Source organism: Bubalus kerabau, chromosome 17 (assembly GCF_029407905.1).
Source record: "Bubalus kerabau isolate K-KA32 ecotype Philippines breed swamp buffalo chromosome 17, PCC_UOA_SB_1v2, whole genome shotgun sequence".
Taxonomy (NCBI): Eukaryota; Metazoa; Chordata; class Mammalia; order Artiodactyla; family Bovidae; genus Bubalus; species Bubalus kerabau.
Window position 1 is genome coordinate 28,799,062 of NC_073640.1, and position 20,393 is coordinate 28,819,454.

General features: G+C 53.8%; 1 protein-coding gene and 1 long non-coding RNA gene across 2 annotated transcripts; one reads left to right on the plus strand and one right to left on the minus strand.

Moving 5' to 3' along the window:
- Window positions 1–299: 299 nt before the first annotated feature.
- Window positions 300–18,737, plus strand: DRC7 (dynein regulatory complex subunit 7). The gene is made up of 17 exons (XM_055552365.1): window positions 300–511; window positions 1,113–1,287; window positions 2,403–2,528; window positions 3,276–3,470; window positions 5,394–5,552; window positions 7,345–7,563; window positions 8,482–8,610; window positions 11,798–11,870; window positions 12,708–12,836; window positions 13,040–13,168; window positions 14,147–14,367; window positions 15,142–15,357; window positions 15,826–15,936; window positions 16,023–16,133; window positions 17,019–17,213; window positions 18,048–18,187; window positions 18,459–18,737. The coding sequence occupies exons 1-17, from the start codon at window positions 315–317 to the stop codon at window positions 18,550–18,552; spliced, it is 2,619 nt and encodes an 872-aa protein (XP_055408340.1). The 5' UTR covers window positions 300–314; the 3' UTR covers window positions 18,553–18,737.
- On the minus strand, window positions 13,409–17,005 carry LOC129631393 (uncharacterized). The gene is made up of 3 exons (XR_008704019.1): window positions 16,732–17,005; window positions 16,472–16,559; window positions 13,409–16,084 (listed from the first exon to the last, which is right to left on the minus strand). It is a non-coding gene; the product is annotated as an uncharacterized LOC129631393 (long non-coding RNA).
- Window positions 18,738–20,393: the final 1,656 nt, after the last annotated feature.

Genomic DNA, 20,393 nt, shown 5'->3' on the forward strand with positions numbered 1-20,393 from the left:
TTCTGGCACCAGGGACCAGTTTCATGGAGGATAATTTTTTCATGGACCAGGGGTGGAGGGAAATGGTTTAGGATGATTCAAGCACATACATTTATTGTGCAATTTATCTCTATTATTATGACATCAGCTCCACCTCAGACCATCAGACATTAGATCCCGGAGGCTGGGGACCCCTGAATTCTAAAGCACATCAAAGCACCATCCAGGGACACAGCTGGTGTTGTTGACTCCATTCTGGCCTGAAATTGGCCATTCTGAGTGCATTTAATCCTCCTGCAGCGACCTCCTCTCTAGACAGTCAGAGACACGCCAGAATGGAGGTCCTGAAGGAGAAAGTGGAGGAGGAAGAGGCGGCGGAGCGAGAAGAAGCAGCTGAGCGGGCCGAGAGGGGAGAGAAAACAAAGAGGCCGATGGAGGTGCGGAGGGAGGAGACCACCATGACGCAGGAGATGCTCAGAGACCTGGAGAGGAAGCTGTCAGAGATTGAGGTCTCTGTCCCGGAGAAGCTCTTGTGAGTGTCAGGGATAGGGAGGGAGGGGACCTTGGCCCAGCCACCCTGGCGGGGGTCAGACCAGGGCTGGGCAGAGAGAGAGCAGGTCAGAATGGTGATGCCTGGGCTGGGAGGCAGCACGGGGACCTAGAAGGAGATGGTTAAGAGTGAGGACCATGCTTTCAGGCTGTCTGGTCCAAGTCTCTAACTTCTAGGGAGTTAACCCTCCCTAACTGCGTAACCTTGTGCAAGCCACTCAGCCTCTCTGTGCATCATTTCCCTCATCTGTTTAAAGGGGCATCTGATCAACCCAGTGCTCAGTGACAACCTAGAGGGGTTGGATGATGGACAGGGGAGGGAGGTTCAAGAGGGAGGGGACATATGTATCCTTATGGTTGTTGTACAGCAGAAATCAACACAACATAGTAAAGCGATTATCCTCCAATTAAGAATAGATTAAAAAAATAAAAGAGCAGCTGATAAGAACGACACTTCCCTCCTAAGTAGTTATGAGGATTAAATGAGGACGGAGTAGAGCCGGTGGCAGCTAAGGTAGATGGAGGGTTCCCTGTGTGCCAGGCCCAACCCCACACAGGCTAATACCACCCTCTTGTGGGCACAGGACCTTTACTAAGGACACTATCGACACCTCCAAGCTGCCCCTTTCCTACCAAAGCAACACGCTCAAGGAGGAGCACCTGCTGCAGGTGGCGGACAACTTCTCCCGCCAGTACAGCCACCTGTGCCCGGACCGCGTGCCCCTCTTCCTGCACCCACTGAACGAGTGTGAAGTGCCTGTAAGACCGGGTGGTAGAGGGCAAGGCCGGGGCCGGAGCACAGAGGGCGGAGGGAGGCGGGCCAAGCACAGACCTCTCCTGGAGGATGGTGGGGGGCAGCATATAAACTCAAATGCCCACAGGCCCCAGCAGGCCCGGTGTGCATCACCCCTGGGGTCTGTGGTGGCTTGGAGCCCCCATGCCCCACCTAAGGGGCAGTCGGACAGCCAGTGCGATCTCCAGCCCCCAAGGCCAGCCCTGTGCAGACAAAGGCAGAACCCGAGTGCTGGCCTCCTTCCTTCCCACCCTGGGACCCAGGGCACGTCCCTGATTCTCACTGGGCCTCAGTTTCCCCACCTGTAGGCCCAATGGCAGGAGATGAATGCGAAGTTACAATGCCGCAGCCCATACATAGGTTGACAAGGGCTTGCAGACCGTTTGATCTGGCCCACCTGGTGATGTAACCCTTGTGTTAGCTGCCAGCACTTGGAACTCAGCTGTTCCCAACCAGATCCCTAGTCCCCTCTTTCCTGGATCTGGTAACCCTGGACTTGCATTTCTGCTACAGCCATCAGTGGGGGCTGCCCCTTAGGTGGGGCCATGTGTGATCTGGTGCTGGTGAAACCTTCCTCGAATTCACAGGGAGGGAGACCCCAGAGGCCTGGCTCCTGGCCCCAGGGCAGCAGAGCAACCCCTCAAAGGCCATAGAAGCACTAGGTCCCCCACGCTGGGCAGCAGTATAGAGCCAGACAGACCCGACTCTGCTACTGACTGTGAACCTGAGCAAGTCAGCTCACCTCTCAGAGCCTCGGCTTCCTCACCCGTCAGTGGGACCTGCCTCACAGAGTTGCTGGGGGTCAGGGAGGTGATGCGGGACTGAGCGGCGCTGAGTGGGGTAGTGGTGATGATGCGGTAGTGATCACATCACTAGCACAGGATTATGCTAGATCTGGGCAAGAAGGGCCTTGAGGGAATCCCTTCCTCCAACTCCCAAGGCCCTGAGTAGGAACCTGCAGCCCAGAGAGGCCTAGAGAGTGGCCCCCAATCCCATGCTGAGGTCTCCAGCTTCCTCGGAGCACCGTGGTTTCCTCCCAAGTGGCACATTGCCCCAGGGCCTGTGGTCTCTCCCTTTGCAGAAGTTCGTGAGCACAACCATCCGGCCCACACTGATGCCCTACCCTGAGCTCTACAACTGGGACACCTGTGCCCAGTTCATCTCCGACTTCCTGTCCATGGTGCCCTTGCCCGACCCCCTCAAACCTGTAAGTATCACCTGGGGCTGCATCCTTAGGCCACGAAGCCAGAGATGGGAAACCAGGCAGGTTGGGAGAAGGAGGCTTGGCCAGCCTCGGGCCACAGTCTATGAGTCTGTCGGGGCCGAACCCCTCACCGACCCCCTGGCTGGGAGGGAGGATGGGAACAGGCCTAGAAAGAGACAGCCACTTGCCTGAGGTCACACAGCATGCTTGATCTCTGGACTCCCACCTCTTTGACTCCTTTGCCTCCTTCGGCTTTCAGAGTCTTCTTTTCAGGACTTTAGGAGGTGGAAAAGGAAAGAGGGGGACCTGCTACCCACGTTTCAAGGCCACATTTTTGGGGTTCTGACCAGCTTAATCTCTTTAAGAATGGAGGGTGGGAAGGAGGGAGAGAAAAGGGAATATGTACACAGTGGAGAAAGAGAAGAGAGAGACAGAGGTAGAAGGTAAGGGTAACTTTGGAATAAAACCATAAAACATCCAATCAAAGATCCTCAGGCCAGAAGCCTCAACATCTAGACGGTCTTTCCCACCAGGAAGAAGTCCATGGCCCTTTGGAATTACAGGCAAATGTGGATTGCACTTTCTGGACATGGGGGCTGTGGTTTTCACCCCATTCTTAGCAGGCTCCCTAACCCAGCAAAGGGGAGGAGCCCCATTGGGGTTGAGCCTGCACACTGGCCCTGGCGCCCAGCCCTGGGGAGACTGGCGAGGGGCAGGGGGCAGCTGTACTGACCAGCCTGCTGTGCCCAGCCCTTGTACCTGTACTCCTCGACCACTGTGCTCAAGTACCAGAAGGGGAACTGCTTCGACTTCAGCACACTGCTCTGCTCCATGCTCATCGGCGCTGGCTACGACGCCTACTGTGTCAACGGCTACGGCTCCCAGGACCTGTGCCACATGGACCTAACTCGGGAGGTGTGCCCACTCACCATGAAGCCCAAGGAGGTACGGCCGGGCCCCTGCTGCCCTCAGCATCACATGAGACACGCCATCCTTATGGCAGCCTGTCCCTGCCGCTGAGCTCTACAACTGGGACACCCGTGCCCAATGAAATCAAACCACTGATGATTTCTCTCCCCTTGGCATCTTCATGCACACAGCCCATTCCTCCAAACTGGCTGCTCCTCTCCACTTGTTGTCACTCAGTTGCAGCTACTGTGTTCCCCACAGTAGTGAATGCCACATGGTGACTATCTTCAGCCAAATTCTTCCAAATTTATCCTGTGCACATGATAAAAAGCCATCCAGTCATTTTCATATAAGGAAAAAGCAGACAAATGGACAGACATGTAGTTCTGTCTTTTTTTTCCCCCCTCTCATGTAAAAAGATCCCTTTTTTAACAGCACAAAATTTCACCAAACCTCCACCAAACCACAGCAGGCAGTGGTTGTGCTTGTATATATGCTGACTGAGTACACCATAATGACCCGAGGCAGCTGTGAACACTCAAAACACTTCTTAGTGAATTTAATTGTAGGAATCATTAAAGCATCTCTGTGCATTTGGAAAATAGCCACGCTACAGGCAGAAAGGACTTCCCAGGTGGCTCTAGTAAGAACCCACCTGCCAATGCAGGAGATGTAAGAGATGTGGGTTCAGTCCCTGGGTTGGAAAGATCCCCTGGAGGAGGGCATGGCAACCCACTCCAGTATTCTTGCCTGGAGAATCCCACAGACAGAGGAGCCTGGCAGGCTACGGTCCATAGGGTCGCAAAGAGTCAGACATGATTGAAGCGACTTAGCATGCATGCACAGGCAGATAATGCTTTTCATGAACTGGATTGATTCTAGGACTTTGTGATCCAGGGTCAAGGCCCCATGAGTATCTGCAGCTTGGGGCAGGGGATCCAGGGGCCTGGGGCAACCAGCATCATGCACCTGTGTTATACCTGTGTGAGCAACTGGGGCCCCTGGGGCTGTTCTCTGGTGGAGAAGGAGAGGGAGGCACCTGGTGAGAGCCCAGCCTGCTCTCTCAGGCCCAGCTCCCCGGGAAAGATGGAACAAAAAAAGCTCCATCACTGCTTTTGGCTCCAAAGGCCTATGAACTCACATACAGGCCTCTTAGCTCAGCCAAAATTTTAATTATGAAATTGATATCAATAGCTAATGGGTGCTGAGAACATTCCGGTCTATAAACCACTTACGTGTTTCTTGACTTGGTTGCGCCTCTCAAGAGCACTGCGTGGTAGGAATGATTGCTCTTGTGTTTTACATGTGAGTGTGTTGAGATCAAATAGCTTTTGTGACCAAAGTCACACAGCTGGTAAATGGGTCCCTGGGGGCTGAGGCCCAGTCTGTCTGACTATGAATGGTGGAGATTCGCTATTTCTCCCTCATACCAGGTCCCCATTCTGCAGCTTCTGTGGTGTCTTTTCCTGGACATTTTCTGGCCACCTAGCACACATTTGTGTACACACGCTCATGTGCACATGCACACACACACACACACACAGGCTTTGTTCTTTTTCTGAGCCCAGGAAACACTCACTTCAAGTCAAAATGTGAAGCCCTGCAGTGGTAAAACCTGAAAATCTGATTCCCGACAATTTGCCCCATTTTCTAAATCAGACCAGATCATAGCTAGTCTAGGCCATGGGGGATGAAGAACAGAAGTCACACCTCCTGAGCTCCGGCCTGGATGGGCAACTCATACAGACATTGTCCTGTCTGCATTTGACAGATCAAGCCTGGGGAAAAGGTTCTCACTGAATTTTGCAGAAGATGCTGCAGTTAGGGAAATGGGAGGACATACCCACAGTCACAGGTCTGGAGCTGAGGCTCTTTCTGTGTTTGGGGTCAGAGAACCTGCAGACTCCAGGAGCAAGAGTGTGGGTGGCTGCCGATCCTTTTCCTCTCATCTCGTGACAGAGTGTCAAGGAGGAGGAAAAGGCACCCCCTAAGAAGTATGCCATCAAACCTCCCAGGGACCTGACCAGCAGGTTTGAGCAGGAACAGGAGATGAAGAGGCAGGAGGCGATCAAGGCTGAGGAGGAGAATCGGCGGAAGCAGGAGGAGGCACGCCTCTTGGTGGGTCCACCATCCTCAGCCCTCAAGCCATGAACTCGGCTCCAGAGAAGGGGCTGCTTGGAATGGGGAAAAAGACGCAGGCCACAGGCCATGTGTTTATGGCCCCCAGGTTCAAATCCCCTCCTCCCTCTTCCAAAAACCCCACCTCCATCCCAGTGGTGGTCAGCCAGATGCTAATACTACAGAGCTGTGCTGCCTGGGCCAATTCATTGTGTGCTGTGCAGTTCTGGTGTCCTCCTTGATCCAGACCAGGAGCTCACTGAAGATATACCTGCATACACTCTACATCCATCCCTCATCCACCTTCCCACCACCCTCCAACCACCCTCCCAAAACCCTCCCACCACCCGCCCATCCCCCTCCCACCATCCTCCCACTGCCCGCCCACCACCCTCCCACCTACCCTCCCAAAACCCTCCCACCGCCCGCCCACCGCCCTCCCACCACCCACCCACCACCTGCCCATCCCCCTCCCACCATCCTCTCACCTCCCGCCTACCACCCTCCCACCATCCTCTCACCTCCCGCCCACCACCCTCCCACCATCCTCCCACCATCCGCCCACCACGCTCCCACTATCCTCCCACCACCCTCCCACCATCCTCCCACCACCCTCCCACCATCCACCCACCATCCGCCCACCACGCTCCCACCATCCTCCCACCACCTGCCCACCACCCTTCCAAAACCCTCCCACCACCCGCCCATCCCCCTCCCACCATCCTCCCACCACCCGCCCATCCCCCTCCCACCATCCTCCCACCTCCCGCCCACCACCCTCCCACCATCCACCCACCATCCGCCCACCACGCTCCCACCATCCTCCCACCACCTGCCCACCACCCTTCCAAAACCCTCCCACCACTCTCCCATCACCCTCCCACCACCCACCCACCACCCCCCCACCATCCTCCCACCTCCCGCCCACCACCCTCCCACCATCCACCCACCATCCGCCCACCACGCTCCCACCATCCTCCCACCACCTGCCCACCACCCTTCCAAAACCCTTCCACCACCCTCCCACCATCCTCCCACCACCTACCCACCACCCTTCCAAAACCCTCCCACCACCCACCCACCACCCTCCCAAAACCCTCTGACCACCCTCCCACCACCCACTCACCACCCTCCCACCATCCTCCCACCACCTGCCCACCACCCTTCCAAAACCCTTCCACCATCCACCCACCACCCTCCCACCATCCTTCCAAAACCCTCCCATCACCCTCCCACCACCCGTCCACCACCCACCCACCACCCGCCCATCACCCTCCCACCATCCTCCCATCTCTCCTCCTACCCACCCACACTCTCATCATCCCTTTCATCTACTTTGCTTCCCTCCCTTCTTGTCTTTCCTTCCATATAGTATTTATTGAGGGTCTACTGTGGGATGCAGTAGACCCTGGTGATGCAATAATGAACATGGCACAGTGACCCTTTTTCCAGAGGGGTGCAGATAGGGAAGTCATATGGTGTCCCTCTATCTTTCTTTGGATGAAATCTCACCCAGAATCACAACACAGAAAGCCAATAAATCCCAGATACCCTAGAGCGCCAAAAGATTAAGTTTATAAACCACAGATCGAGCTAGATTCTCCCATTTTATGTATAAGAAAACAGGTTCAGAAGTGGGGTGATGTCCTCAAGGTCACGAAGTCAACCAGAGATGCAGTGTGGATCAAAATTCGGTTATTTTGCCAGTTCCTCAGCCTCAGGGAGATGTTTGGACCCCTGATGATCCCCTTCCCATCCATTTGCCTCGAGGTCACCCACCTTTCCCATGCAGGAGCAGGAGAACGCAAAGACCGACCCCCTGCACGGCCTTCGTGTGCATTCCTGGGTCCTGGTGTTGTCGGGGAAACGCGAGGTGCCTGAGAGTTTTTTCATTGACCCATTCACTGCACGCAGCTACAGCACCCAGGACGATCACTTCCTGGGAATTGAGAGCCTTTGGAACCACAAGAACTACTGGGTCAACATGCAGGACTGCTGGAACTGCTGCAAGGTGCTGGGCAGGCCTGGGCGGGTGTGGCAGGCACAGTGGGGGAGGGTGGATGTGGGCCAGTGGGGAGAGCTGGCCACCAGCCAAGGAGGCTTTGAGCTTTTCCTGGAGTACCCAGGGCCTACTGCTTTACCCATACATAATCATTCCAGTATGATTATTGTCACTCTGTTAGTTTCTGTATCCTTATAAAATGTGGATTGTTAGTTCAATTGATTTTTTAAAAACATTGTATTGAAGTGCAATATACATGCAGAAAAATGCACTTATCCTACACGTCCAGCTCAATGAACTTCCATACATATTTATGTATAAAAACTCAGTGCCAGGACTTCGCTGGTGGTCCCGTGGTTGAGAATCCCTTTCAAATGCAGGGGACACGGGGTCGGTCTCTGATGGGGAAACTAAGATCCCTTATGCCCTGGGGCAATGAAGACCTAGTGCAGCGGAAACAAAACCCAAAACCTCAGTGCCGTTTACAGAAGTTAAAAAAGATGTGCACATGTTTGGAGGGAGGTGGTAACTGGATACCAGGGGACTTTCTGGGAGTGTGGATAATGTTCTATTTCTTGAACCAGTCTTTGCCATACAGCAACACCTCATCTCTTCCTGTAAGGACAATGCCAAATGAGCTCCACATTCAGGCCTATCCCAGGCCAGAGAGTTTCCGAGTCTCTCACCCAGAGACCAACACGGGAAGGGAGTCCCAGCCCCCTCAGGGCCTCCGTCCCCCTGTGGGGATGTGGAGGGCGGGCGAGGTCTCTCAGAGGCAGCCTGGAGCCACGTTCTGGCCCCTTTGAGACCCAGCTGGGTCTCTTCTCACCCTGGGCTTGGCTGTTCCCCGCCCCCTCCCTGCCCCTGTGGAGTAGGAGGGGGGTACACTGGCTGTGGGGTGTGCTCAGCGACCCCCTTCTCCATCAGGATTTGGTCTTCGACCTGGGAGACCCCGTGAGGTGGGAGTACCTGCTCTTGGGGACCGACAAGCCTTTCCTGTCCCTGACTGAGGAGGAGGACGAGGGGATGAATGATGATGACGACGTGGAAAACCTGGTGAGCCTCCATGGAGTGGGGGGACTTGACACCCTGTCTTGCTTCAGGCCAGCCTGACACACTTCCCCCACAGGTATGTGTCTAGGGCGGGGCAGTTCAGATAGACCACTTATAGATTCCTTGAAGCAGAAGGGCCTGGACCATGCCCTCGTTTTGCAGATGGGCAGACTGTGGCCCAGACAGGTCCAGCAACTTGCCCGGGGCCCCCAAATGGTGCAGGGAAAGTCTGTGCATTCAGGCCTCATGCCCATCCCCCACTCGGCCCCCTCTATACACACACACACAGCCCACTTCCTGTTCAGGGGTTGCCCTGTCCTTTGGAGTAGGGCAATAAGACCCTCTCCACAACCCATCCCTTTCAAGCCCCAGAACCCATCCCTCACATCCAGGCCTCTCCTGCATGATCGCCATGATCCTCCACACACGCTTCCAGGCCTTTCTTGTCCCTCCTATCAGCCCTTCTGAAGGTCATTGGCCTGGTCATCTCTGATCTCCTACTCAGGGGCAATCCAGGCAGGTCTGCATGAGGCCCTGTGAGTGGAAGTCAGAGGCCCAGATGCCTTCGCCACTGGTTCCAACATCTTGAGCAAACTTCCTAACTGTTGGAAACTTCAGTTTCATCATCTGCATGTAAAATGGGGGAATGGGGTCAGTTACATCACGGTAGTAATAACTGGGGTATTCGTTTGCTAAAGTTGCCATAACACAGACTGGGTGGCTTAAACAGTAGAAATTTCTTTTCTCACAGCCCTGGAGACTGGAAGTCGAGCTGTCAGCAGGGTTGGATTCTCCTTAGGGGTGCCCACCCCCAGGTCCTCACACTCTTTCCTCTGTGTGCGTCTGTGTCCTAATTTCTCCCTATAAGGACACCAGTAGTATTGGATTAGGGCTCACCTGAATGACCTCAGTTTAACTTCGATACCTCTTTAAAGATCCTGTCTCCAAACATAGTCACATTCTGGGGTTCTGGGTTCTAGGACATATGAGTTTTGGGGGGATACAATTCAGCCCCCAGGTAGCACTCACATGGCCCTTTCTAAGTGCTGTGAAAGTGGGAGCGGCTCAGTCGTGCCTGATTCTGCCACCCCGTGGGCTGCAGCCCGCCAGACTTCTCTGTCCACGGGATTTTCCAGGCAAGAATACTGGAGTGGGTTGGGATCTTCCCGACCCAGAGATCGAACCTGGGTCTCCTGCATTGCAGGCAGATTCTTTATCATCTAAGCCACCAGGGAAGCCCTTTAACTTGCCAATATCTTCACAGCTACCCGGTGTGATGGGTACTAGTATTGTCATCCATGATTATTATTGCCCCATTTTACTGACAGGAAGGTTTACACACAGAGGGGTGAAATAAATGACCCAAAGTTACACAGCCAATAAGTGACAGCTGGGATTTGACTTGGGATTTGACAGTCCGGCTCCCAAGTCCGGGTTCTCAAAGGCAGTTCTGTTCAGCCTCCTGGGGCTGCATGAGGACAAGTGAGACCACTGGTGTGATGTGCTTGGAAAGACGTGTAGACCCACCTGGAAATGGTGTTGAGTGGGCGCAGCCTCTTCTCCCTGGAGACCAGAGAGCCTCCTCTGCTGTGCAGTAAATCCTGGACCACTGGCGCCCCCTGCTGGCCTCAAAATGAGAACAGACAAGCCAAGCGGGTGTCAGAAGTCTGAGCAATTTGGCAAGAAGACTTTTCTTTTTTTAATTTTTTATTTTATATTGGAGTATAGACGATTAACAACGTTGTGATAGTTTCAGGTGGACAGCAAAGGGACTCAGCCATGCATTTACATGTATCTATTCATGGAGAAGTTTCAAACTGGGAAAATCTTATGCAAGTTTCTGTGGTTACCTAACCTGAAGATCATTTGTCCAATGTAGTTGCCAAGTCGTGTCTGACTCTTTGCGACCCCATGGACTGTAGCCTGCTAGGGTCCTCTGTCCATGGGATTCTCCAGGCAAGAATACTGGAGTGGGTTGCCATTTCCTCCTCCAGGGGATCATCCTGACCCAGGATCGAACCCACATCTCCTGCATTGGCAGGCAGGTTCTTTATCAGTGAGCCATGAGTGAAGCCCTTAAACCTGAGTTTGTTTCTGTTTTGCATGTGTATTCATTTGTATTGTTTTTAAATTGAACATCAGAGAAGTCATACTGGAGCAAGGCCTTATAAGTGAATGCATTCAATGTGAAAAATGTTTTACCCATAAATCCTTTTTCTATGTACATCAAAGAATTCACACTGGAGAAAAGCCTTCTATGTGCAATGGATGTCAGAAATCTTTTATCAACAACTCCAATTTCCATAGACATCAGAGAATTCACACAGGAGAAAGCCCTTATGCCTGTAATGTATGTGGAAAATCTTTTATAACTCTGGCTGACATTTGTTCTCATCAGAAAGTTCACAGCAGGGAAGTGCCATATAAGGGCAGTGACTATGTGACCTCCTTTAATCAAATGCACCTCCTCAGTTCTGGTAGGAAAATCCACACTGGAGAAAGTCTTAGGAGTGCAGTGAATGTGGGAAATCTTTTACTGCTAACTCTGGCCTTTGGTATCATCAGAGAATTCACAGTGGAGAAAGGCTTCATGAGTGCAGTGAACGTGGGAAATCTTTTCCTGCTAGCTGTGGCCTTTGGTATCATCAGAGAGTTCATTTGTCTAGACTAGGCCTTATTTGCCAGATGGGGAAACTAGGCTCAGAAAGAAAGAAAAACAATAAGGGCAACCAGGCAGTGTCCCAAACCCTTATGTGCATTTATCAGTCAATCCTCCCAAGCAGTTAGAAAACTGAGACTCAGAACCGTTAAGGGACTTTACCTGAGCTGGTGTTGGATGGAGGGTGGGGCTTGGGCCCACCTGACTCCAGAAGCCCCTCTTTTAACCAAAGGCCTGTGGCTTTGTCTCCTGCCTCTGCGGGAAGTGGGGGGAGGGGGTCACACAAGACAGGGCGTGGCTGTCCTCGCCAGGCACCAGGTGGGTAGAGGGGTAGAGCTGCTCCTCCTCCTCCCCCCGTCTCAGGTCACACCAGGTCAGATCTCCAGCACCGCTGGGGGAGCTGACAAGCCACCTTGGGGGGCTTGGCCCTGGGGGTTTAGAGAGCAGCTCTGACCTGCCCATAAGTCAGCCCTGATCAGAAGGCCCAGTCCTGATCAGAACTACCCACCCCACCCCCACCTCTCCCAACAGGGCAAGGAGGATGAGGATAAGAGCTTCGACATGCCGCCCTCATGGGTGGAGCAGATTGAGATCTCCCCCGAAGGTACAGCATCTCTGGGCCTTTGGGGGCATCTGTGGTGGCGGGATGCCTGCAGAGGCTGCCTCGGCCCCTCATTTCCAAACCCTGGCTCCATGTTTCCTGCTGCACCCTCTTCATCTCTTCCTTCCCACCATACACGCTCAGCTCTGCAGCCGGCGGCCTGACCCTAGTCTGGCACACAGGACAGGGCTCAGTTACCAGACCCAGAGTGATGGAGTATGGCAGGTGCTGGAGGACTGGGGACCGGGACACAGCTGTTCCCTCCCTCAGCCCACTCTGCCAGGAGGAGACTACGCACAGTGGCCAGTGGGGGCAGGGGTCTCAGGACCAAAAAGGGGCGGGCAGGGAAAGCAGGGGGGCGGGGCATGCTTGTGCCCTGTGCCAACCTCTGCTGATTGCTGAGATTTCCATCTGGGAGTGCCTGGACCCACGGGGAAGACCTAGGCTGTCCCATCAGGGTGGGAAGGGCTGGAGAGGGTGTCATGGGAACCTGGGGGTTGGAGGCTGGGGAGTGGGTGGGCAGAAAGGGCTTCTGGGAGGAAGGCTCATCTAAGCTAAGTTTTAAGGGATCGGAAGAAGTCAGCACAGTAAGGGCAGGAGGGGATGGTGTTTCCAGCCGAGGTCTGGAAGAGTGTGGTGTGGTCAGGCTCAAGCTGAGATGTCCTCCAGGGCAGGAGCCGCCCTGGTGACTTGTCCCCTCTGCCTTCCTGGAGTGGGCTTGGGGGCTGGAGGAGCTGAGCAAACAGCACAGTGAACAGAGGTTGACGAGTGGCTGGTGAGGCTGGCCTTCCCTTCCCCCAGTCTGGGGAGGAAGGACCCCAGCCCACTCTGTGTCCTCAGCTTTCGAGACCCGCTGCCCAAACGGGAAGAAGGTGATACAGTACAAGAGGGCGAAGCTGGAGAAGTGGGCCCCGTACCTCAACAACAACGGCCTCGTGTGCCGCCTCACCACCTACGAGGACCTGGAGTGTAAGGGGGCAGCTCTAGCTGCGGGGTAGGGGGGGAAGGGGGCAGAAGAGGTGGGTCCCCGACATGTTACGTGACCTCGGTCATGTCACCACCCCTATCTGTGTGAGTGTGGGCCCTGCTGGTGTGCTCTGTGTGCTGGGAGTGGTGGGACAGCAGCTGGGGGACCTGGCCTGGCTGCTTCAGACACCGATCGGACCCCACAGGTACCAAGACTTTGGAGATGAAGGAGTGGTACCAGAACAGGGAGGACATGTTGGAGCTGAAGCACATAAACAAGATCACGGGCCTGAATGTCGACTACTTCAAGCCGGGCCACCCCCAGGCGCTGCGCGGTGCGTGGACCCCGTCACTAGGCCAGGGTGGGAGCCCAGGGTGGGGGCCTCATGTGCTCCTTAGAGCAGCCTCCATGGCAGCTGATGCGTGGTGGGAGGAACCAGCATCCTTATTGCCAGGGTTCTTGGGTGGCAAGCAATCGAAATAGCCCCTGCCTCCCCAAGCAAAGCAGATGTGTGGGAGGTCAGAGGAAGCACAGAAAATCTAAGGAAATGTGACAAGTGTTCCTCCAGGAAAGGTAAAGCAGGGTTGCAGCCCATGCTGTGGTTGGGATCAGGTACCCATTCGGGCCACGTTTACAGGGGTTAGGATGCCTACAAGAAAACCAACAAGCACCCCCACAAGGGCAATGCAGGGGGCAGAAGTGTGGCAGTGCGGATGTGGCGGCAAGCCCAGTAGACTGGGAAGCAGGGAAGGACATATCCTGGGAGAGAATTAACAACCCAATCCAAGAATTCACAAAAGAAAAACATAGGCTCAATATACATCTAAAAACAGGACCAATCTCACTTGGTTGAGACAGGAAGGGGAGGGCAGGGTAGGGAAGGGAAGGGGAAAGAAAGAAAGAAAATCAATAAGGGACCAACCTACAACCCTTCAGTTGGCAAAAATTTAAAAATGGCCCTACCACGTGTAAGCAAGAGACTCCCCTTCATTCCTGGTAGGACGGCAAATTGGCACAACTTTTCTGGGGAGCGGTTGGGCAAAATAATCAATGATAGCTTTCAATTATGTACGTTTTTTGACCAGCAGTTCTGTTGCACAAAGAGCAGGCAAGAAGAAAACATACATCAAACAGATGTTCATCACGGTGTTGATTATAATAACAAAAAAAGCTGGAAGCAGCCTAAACACCTAGCGCTAGGGCATTGGTGACATCACAGATGAGGCTTCTCCCCAAGGCCTGGGGTCGGGTTATGAAGCTAGGGGCCCCGGGTGCTCACCTAGGCGTCGCCCGGCCCCCACCTCCCCCGCAGTGCACTCGTACAAGTCCATGCAACCTGAGATGGACCGTGTCATGGAGTTTTATGAAACGGCCCGCGTGGACGGCCTGATCAAGCGGGAGGAGACACCCAAGACGATGACAGAGCACTACCAAGGTCGGCCGGACTTCCTCTCCTACCGCCATGTCAATTTCGGGCCCCGGATGAAGAAGCTGGCTTTGAACAGCGCAGAGTCAAACCCCCGGCCCATGGTGGTAAGTACTTGCTGGACTTGGGGATGGGGTGCCTGCCTACTCTGGTGGGCCAAGGTTACCCTGAAGGGGAGGAGCCCCGACTCCAGGGAGTCTTCTTTACTGAGTGACCTTTCCTGTTTTACCAAACACACCATCTTGGGTCTGTCTGATGCCGGACATCAGCCACTGGGCCACCGAGGTATTGTCTTTGTGTGTGTATACGCACTCTTGACTAAACACTTAGAAAATATGTAAAATTATAAAAAGTAAAAAACATCTCAGAATTTCATCTCTCAGCTATTATCACATATTAATAGATTGGATTTTGAGAGTCTTTTCAAAGATGTGTGTGTGTGCATGTGTGCAGAATTCCTGTATCACTCTCTTCACTTAAATTGTGCAGCTTTTTCCTCCATATCATCACAAGTTATTTTGCACCTATATTTAACCTCTGCACACCAAAGAAGCTCTTTTTAGCAGTAAGCATTGTCAAGTGATAGAGCAGGCTGCCTGGAGAGGTGGTGAGCTCCCCATCTCTGGAGGTGGGCAAGCAGAGTCTGGCAGAAGGAGCTAGAGAAGAAATGGCGCACCACACAGGGCTGGAGCGCTGGGCACTGAGAACCCTGGGGCCTTGAGAGCCACTGTCAAGCTGGGAGGGGCTGTTCTACATAACCCCCCACCCCCCAAATAACTCCAGACACCAGCGTCCCTGAGGGTCCTTTGCGCCTGTCCTCAGGGCAAGCACAGAAGTCCCCCTTTTCCACCCTGCCTCCTCCGCATGTTCTGGTGTCCCAGAAAATCACAGAGAGATTCTTCCGCAACCCTGCGAAGCCTGCGGACGAGGACGTGGCCGAGCGAGTGTTTCTGATCCCCGAGGAGCGCATTCAGCTGCGCTACCACTGCCGCTCCGACCACATCACGGCCAACAAGCGCGAGTTCCTGCGGCGCACGGAGGTGGACAGCAAGGGCAACAAGATCATCATGACCCCCGACATGTGTATCAGCTTCGAGGTGGGCTTGGGAGTCTGGTGGGCAGGGGCAGGATGGGGTGGAGTGAAGAGAGAGCCCTGGGGTGGAAGGCCCTGGCACCCAGCCTGGAAATTCATCTTCGCCCCTGGGAAAATCAAGACCTCCCATCTGGGAATAATACTCTTTGAGCTCCTCTGAAAATCGTCTCCTTTTCCATCCTGCGACCAAGGCTGTGACAGATCTCAGCACCTCCACAGGGCTGGCTTTCCTAGTTCCAATCCTGACTTTGCTGGCACATTCCTTGGCCCCTCTGAGTCTCCAGTTTCTCTTCTGTTGCTAGTTGTGCTTTTAGAGATGCAACAGATCCAGAGAGGTGAAGCAACTGGCTGGAGGTCACACAGCTAGAAAATGGCAGGGAAAGATTTGAACCCAAGAGATCTGGCTCCAGAATCTGCCCACAACCCCAGCCGTTGCTGCTGCTTCTCTGAGTCACTGTGGCCATTGTTCCAGGTGGAGCCGATGGAGCACACCAAGAAGCTTCTCTACCAGTATGAGGCCATGATGAAGCTGAAGAACGAGGAGAAGTTGTCCAGACATCAGGCCTGGGAGTCGGAGCTGGAGGTCGGGTGTTCTGTGGGAGTGGGCAGATGGCAGGTAGCAGGGGTGGGGGGTGTTTTAACTATGTCTGCCCCCACTTCCCAACTCAGGTGCTGGAGATCCTGAAGCTTCGGGAGGAGGAGGAGGAGGCACACACGCTGACCATCTCCATCTATGACACCAAGCGCAACGAGAAGAGCAAGGAGTACCGAGAGGCCATGGTGAGCCCTGCTCCTTGGCTTCCCCCCGACCCCTCCCCCACCCACCCACCCCCACCTCCAGGGTGCTGAGGTTGATAGGGATTCTCGGGAGAAGCCCTTTAGAGGTGATGAAGTTATTGACACCACAGTGGTCATCTTTGCTGTGAGCTGACCATTTCCCTGGATCACGCCCCAACACATGCTCAGGATACAGGCCAGGTCCCCCCACACCACCTCCAGGAGCTATGGCCAAGCCAAGACCTCCACTTGGGGGCTTCCCTGGAGGTTGTGACCTGGGCTGGTAGCACCAGTGAGTGGACTCTGGCCATGGGCCTGAGTTTTCTGGCCCCTGCACATACCTTCACATTACCCACTCTGGTTGCAAGACCCAGCTTGGTTTTTTTGAGGCCAGCTTCTAAATCCCCTTCACCAACCAAGTGGAGATTTCTAAAAAAAAAAATAGATGAGGTTGGCAAGACAGGACTGGGCACCTGAGGTCTGGTTCTCAGACCCCCAGAGGTGGGGATGTCTGCCCCCACATCTCTAGCTTCACTGGGCTCTGGCGGCCAACACAGCACATAAAGAAGGCCCCAGGGTGGAAGGGAAAAAAGGGACTCACCAGCAGTTTTTAACATCAGTAACAACCACGCTTTATTACCATTTATCGAGCAAGCATCTGCTGAGTGATAGGTATGTACTGAGGCTTGAGTGGAGACGTGTGAACTCACAGACACCAGAGTTGGCCGTCACCAATAACCATGATCTCAGGAGACAGCGCAGAGCCCTCCGAGGCCTCAAGCACAGAGGGTTTGAGGCCCAGTTCTGTGTGGTCACATCTCGATAGAGCTGGTTGGGGGATGTCTGCGGCCCCTGCTGGTCCAGCTGACCCCCGGCCCCCTCTTACAGGAGCGCGTGCTACACGAGGAGCACCTGCGACAGGTGGAGGCCCAGCTGGACTACCTGGCCCCGTTCCTGGCCCAGCTCCCGCCTGGGGAGAAGCTCACGCGCTGGCAGGCCGTGCGCCTCAAGGATGAGTGCCTGAATGACTTCAAGCAGCGGCTCATTGACAAAGCCAACCTCATCCAGGCCCGCTTTGAAAAGGTGCAGCCAGGGCCCTGGCAGGGGTGGGCACCTCGGCATCCTCCAGCGGAAAACCGGCCCAGGGCTGTTGGCTCACCATCTCTTAGACTTGTGAGGGACTATCAGGCAGAGGGGGAGGAGGCCAGTGCCTGGTGTGTCCAAAGGACCAAGCTGTCCTTTCTCATCCTTGTTTATTGGGTGGAAAGGTGGATGGAGGGGTGGATGGCTGGCTGGCTGGAGCATTATAACAACTCCTATAGTTTTTGACCCATGTCTGTTGGTCAGGTACACCCGTGTAGTTCCCCTGCATTATCTTATTTAATCTTCCCAAACATCTCTATGGTGGTGGGGGTGGGGGTGGGTGCAATGACCTTCATTTTGCAGACGACAGATTGGAAGCTCTGAAAATGTACTTTGACCAGAGTCACGTGGCTCTCAGTCCTGACTCCTGCTCTAACCTCGTGGACATGTTGTTGTTTAGTCGCTAAGTTGTGTCCGACTCTTTCTGACCCCATGGACTGTGTAGCCCACCAGGGTCCTCTGTCCATGGGATTTCCCAGGCAAGAATACTAGAATGGGTTGCCATTTCCTTCTCCAAGGGATCTTCCCCAGTCAGGGGTCTAACCCTCGTCTCCTCTATTGGCAGGCTGATTCTTTACCACTGAGCCACCTGGGAAGTCCTTGTGGACATATATCCCTCTAAACAAGGCCCCAGAATTTCTGCCTCTGCTTCTCTGGCTTCTAGGAGAAGGGGTGACGGGGCTGACCTTACAGGGCTGTCTGATGCCCTGTGCAGGGGCGGGGTCAGCATGCAGTCTGGGTCAGCCCTCCTGCTCTCCTTCCCTATGCCCACAGGAGACTCAAGAGCTGCAGAAGAAGCAGCAGTGGTATCAGGAGAATCAGGTGACCCTGACGCCTGAGGATGAAGACTTATACCTGAGTTACTGCTCTCAGGCCATGTTCCGCATCCGTATCCTGGAGCAGCGGCTCAGTCGGTGAGGAGGCAGGGGTGGGGGGAGCCGAGCGGACCCACAAGGATGTTGGAGCACCAGCTTTTGTTTTTTTGGTTGTGCTGAATCCTCATTGCGGTGCATAGGCTTCTCCAGTTGTGACATGCAGGCTCAACTGCCCTGCAGCATGTGGGGTCTCAGTTCCCTGACCAGAGATTGAACCCATGTCCCCTGCAATGGAAGAAGGATTCTTAACCACTGGGCCACCAGGGAAGTCTCGGAGTACCAGCTTTGTAACCCCTACTTCTGATTTCAGACACAAGGAGCTGGCCCCACTGAAGTACTTGGCTCTGGAGGAAAAGCTCTACAAGGACCCACGCCTGGTGGAGTTACTTAAAGTCTTTGTTTGATGCTCTTCACCCCCTACACCTGTGGTCCTCTGAGTCCCTCCTGAGGCCTCAGCAAAGCTGCCAGAGAAAGAAACCTCCCCCAAAGCCTGGCCCTCGTGTTCCCTATGCTCAGCTAATGACCATCCACTCAGGCACACTACCTTCCTGCTTTGCCTAATTTACCTGTAAATAAACACTTGCCATTTGCCACGTGTACCTCATGTTTCACAGACTCCAGCAGCAGCCTTTTTCTCCTTCCCTTCTTTATCTGTGGCCTGGGACCACCTTTACAGCCTTATCTTATTTAATACAGCAACTGCATCCCCATTTCACACATGGCTAATTAGTGGCTGATAAGAAGAGGCACTGGAATTCAGTCACTTGCAGTCTAGCATTGAGAACCCAAGTTCTGGCGCACACACCTTAGGCTTGCCATTCCCACTTTGTGAGCTGGGCCACCCCAGCCATGGTGGGGGTGCAAGACCCTCATTTTGCAGACAAGAAACTGGAAGCTCTGAAATGTACCGTATCCAGAGTTTCATGGCTGTCTCAGCCTTAACCCCGGCTCTGACTTCATAAGCATTATATCCCTTTAAACAATATCCCAGTGGCTTTCTCCCAAGACATGTGTGTGACCCCTGCCTCTGCTCCTCTGACTTCTGTGGGTAGCGGCCCTTCCCAAAGCCCACCCCACCCGAGTCCCAAATGAAGTCGGCCTTTATCGGGTTGCAAATCCAAATTGGTGGTCCCCTTCAAGTTGCAGTGCACTCATCCATTAATCGAGGCTGTGGGGGTAGCATTCCCGGGCTCCAAGACTGACTCAGACCCAGAATCAGACTCTGTTTCCCTCTAAGCCTCCTGTGTGGGATTCAAGCTGGGGTCCAAGCCAGAGAAGAGGGACAAAGTTCTCAGAGCACACCAGCACCGAACCCGAGGAAAAAGAAAAAAACAGCAGTTTCGGCAAAGTGCTGACCAAGGCCTCAGTTCAGTTCAGTCGCTCAGTCGTGTACAACTCTTTGCAATCCCATGAATTGCAGCACACCAGGCCTCCTTGTCCATCACCAACTCCTGGAATTCACTCAAACTCACGTCCATTGAGTCAGTGATGCCATCCAGCCATCTATCTCATCCTCTGTCGTCCCCTTCTCCTCCTGCCCCCAATACCTCCCAGCATCGGAGTCTTTTCCAGTGAGTCAACTCTTCGCATGAGGTGGCCAAAGTATTGGAGTTTCAGCTTTAGCATCATTCCTTCCAAAGGACACCCAGGACTGATCTCCTTTAGAATGGACTGGTTGGATCTCCTTGCAGTCCAAGGGAGTCTCAAGAGTCTTCTCCAACACCACAGTTCAAAAGCATCAATTCTTCGGTGCCCAGCTTTCTTCACAGTCCAACTCTCACATCCATACATGACTACTGGAAAAACCATAGCCTTGACTAGACGGACCTTTGTTGGCAAAGTAATGTCTCTGCTTTTCAATATGCTATCTAGGTTGGTCATAACTTTCCTTTCAAGGAGTAAGCGTCTTTTAATTTCATGGCTGCAATCACCATCTGCAGTGATTTTGGAGCCCCCAAAAATAAAGTGTGACACTGTTTCCACTGTTTCCCCATCTATTTCCCATGAAGTGATGGGACCAGATGCCATGATCTTCGTTTTCTGAATGTTGAGCTTTAAACCAACTTTGTCACTCTCCTCTTTCACTTTCATTAAGAGGCTCTTTAGTTCCTCTTCACTTTCTGCCATAAAGGTGGTGTCATCTGCATATCTGAGGTTATTGATATTTCTCCTGGCATCTGGTTCTTCCAGCCCAGCGTTTCTCAGGATGTACTCTGCATAGAAGTTAAATAAGCAGGGTGACAAT

What these genes read in the sequence shown, in the direction of transcription:
- DRC7 (XM_055552365.1), top strand. Translation starts at nt 315, where the DNA reads ATGGAGGTCCTGAAGGAGAAAGTGGAGGAGGAAGAGGCGGCGGAGCGA. An exon ending in ACATGTGTATCAGCTTCGAG is followed by an intron (nt 15,358 to 15,825) that starts GTGGGCTTGGGA and finishes CCATTGTTCCAG; the next exon opens with GTGGAGCCGATGGAGCACAC. An exon ending in TCCAGGCCCGCTTTGAAAAG is followed by an intron (nt 17,214 to 18,047) that starts GTGCAGCCAGGG and finishes CTATGCCCACAG; the next exon opens with GAGACTCAAGAGCTGCAGAA.